This window comes from Trypanosoma grayi (assembly GCF_000691245.1).
Source record: "Trypanosoma grayi strain ANR4 Tgr_1938_V1, whole genome shotgun sequence".
Taxonomy (NCBI): Eukaryota; Euglenozoa; class Kinetoplastea; order Trypanosomatida; family Trypanosomatidae; genus Trypanosoma; species Trypanosoma grayi.
This window is the reverse complement of record NW_008827556.1, coordinates 1-1666: the sequence shown is the minus strand read 5'-3', so window position 1 is coordinate 1666 and position 1666 is coordinate 1. Positions and strand designations below refer to the sequence as shown.

Sequence of the window (1666 nt, the reverse complement as noted above, 5' to 3'; positions counted from 1 at the left end):
CGTCTGGCTGCAGCGTCAGCGGCACCGAAACCGCAGGCACCACAACCGCGCGCGCGCCCACGTCGAGCACCTGCAGCCGCAGCTCGCCGCCACTCTCGAGGTAGCACACTGCGAGGGGGTCGAAGTCAGCCTTGAAGGCGCGCATGATGGCGCTGCTGTTGGTGCCAACCATCGCAACGATGCGGGGGAAGAGGCTCAGTACTGCAAGCTCCAACCCCGAGAGGGAGAAGATGCGCAGGTAGCGGCTCGTCGCAACAGCCGTGTAGCGGATGCCAGCAGTAAGACAGCGCACGGACTCGCCTGGGTGGAGCCGCACTCGCCACTCCGACTGCGCGCCAATGGCGACAAACGTGCGGTAGTACACTGTCAGCCGGGGAGTGTCGTCGACGCTGTCCATGTCCGCTTCCTGCGCCAGGACGAAGGCGGCGCCAACAGGACTCAGCGCCGCCATGAGAATTGTGCCGCGCTCCAGTATACGCACGGCCTGCAACGACATGTCGTGGAAGTGAATCGTCGTGCCATCCGCGGTGCTGTGGATGTAGCCAACCGAGTTGTACGCCAGGTAGCAGCTCCCCTCCTCCCCCACAGGCGTCGCGCCAATCTGAAAGGAATAGTCCGTCACCGGAGGTGCTGCTGTTGCTGAACGCATCATCGCGTCGTGTGGTGCCTGCAAGGACGTCATGGAACCGTCCGCGTCCGTCGCCCCCACCGACGCCGCGTCATCGCCGCGACTGTGCTCTGCACGGCGCCGTGCCCCATTGCCCTCCGCGTCCGCTCCACCGCCGTCGTCATCCTCCTCCTCTTCCTCGTCCTCCTCGTCTTCCTCCGCCTCGTCGTCGAGGAAGACAGAGCGATGCTGGCGGTGGGTCTCCTCGACGAGGCGCACCACCTCCTTCGGGTCCTGCTGCCGCCATCGCGACGGCCGCTCCGCCTCCTCCTCGTCGTCGTCGTCGATGTACTGAGGGTTGTTGCGCTTGAGATCATGCACCACCTGCCGGAGGTCCTCCCTCACAACGGAGGTAGACAAGGAGGAAGCCTCATCCTCGTTATCGCTTCCACTTGTGCTGTTGTTGCTGCTGCTGCCGCCGCCGCCTCCACTGCCGCTGCCACTTTCATCCCCCGTGTTCTCGGCATCCACAGCGCCACGCACCGACGTCTCCGTCCGTATCTTCTTCTTTACGCCATTGGACTGGCCACCCGCAAATGTAGCAGCAGCAGCAGCAGTGGGGGTGGTGGCCATCGTCGTCTTGACTGGGTTGTCGTCGTTGCCGTTGTCTGCTGCCGCCTTCTTGGGCGCCGGCATCCTGGGAGCCTCGCGGCGCATGTATATAACGGTGCCTTCGTTCGTGCCAACAACAACGTCACCCGTTGTCGCCTCCACCTGTGCGTCCGTCACCGCAGTGAAGCTCTGCCCCTGCAAGCGCGTCACACTCCACTTGCGATCATCCACCTTCGCCACAACGACGCCGGTGACACCGACGAGCACCACGCAGAGAATGTGCGACGACAGCGGGTAACACGCGACGCCAAGCAGGTCCGTCATGCCAAGGCCGTCGATGCCGCCCACGTGGCGCAGGCGGTGGGAGGTGTACGGCGCCACGGTCGCCTCCTCGAAGCGCAGGACACGCGCCTCCGTCATGCCCGGCACGAGCAACAGCAACGCGCC

At 64.9% G+C, this 1666-nt stretch overlaps 1 protein-coding gene across 1 annotated transcript; it reads right to left on the bottom strand.

Annotated features, from left to right (window-relative positions):
• On the bottom strand, nt 1-1666 carry DQ04_19381000 (hypothetical protein; the record flags this gene model as incomplete). The annotated part of the gene is made up of 1 exon (XM_009317815.1): nt 1-1666. A coding segment is annotated over one exon (1666 nt), but the record flags the coding sequence as incomplete, so codon positions are not given.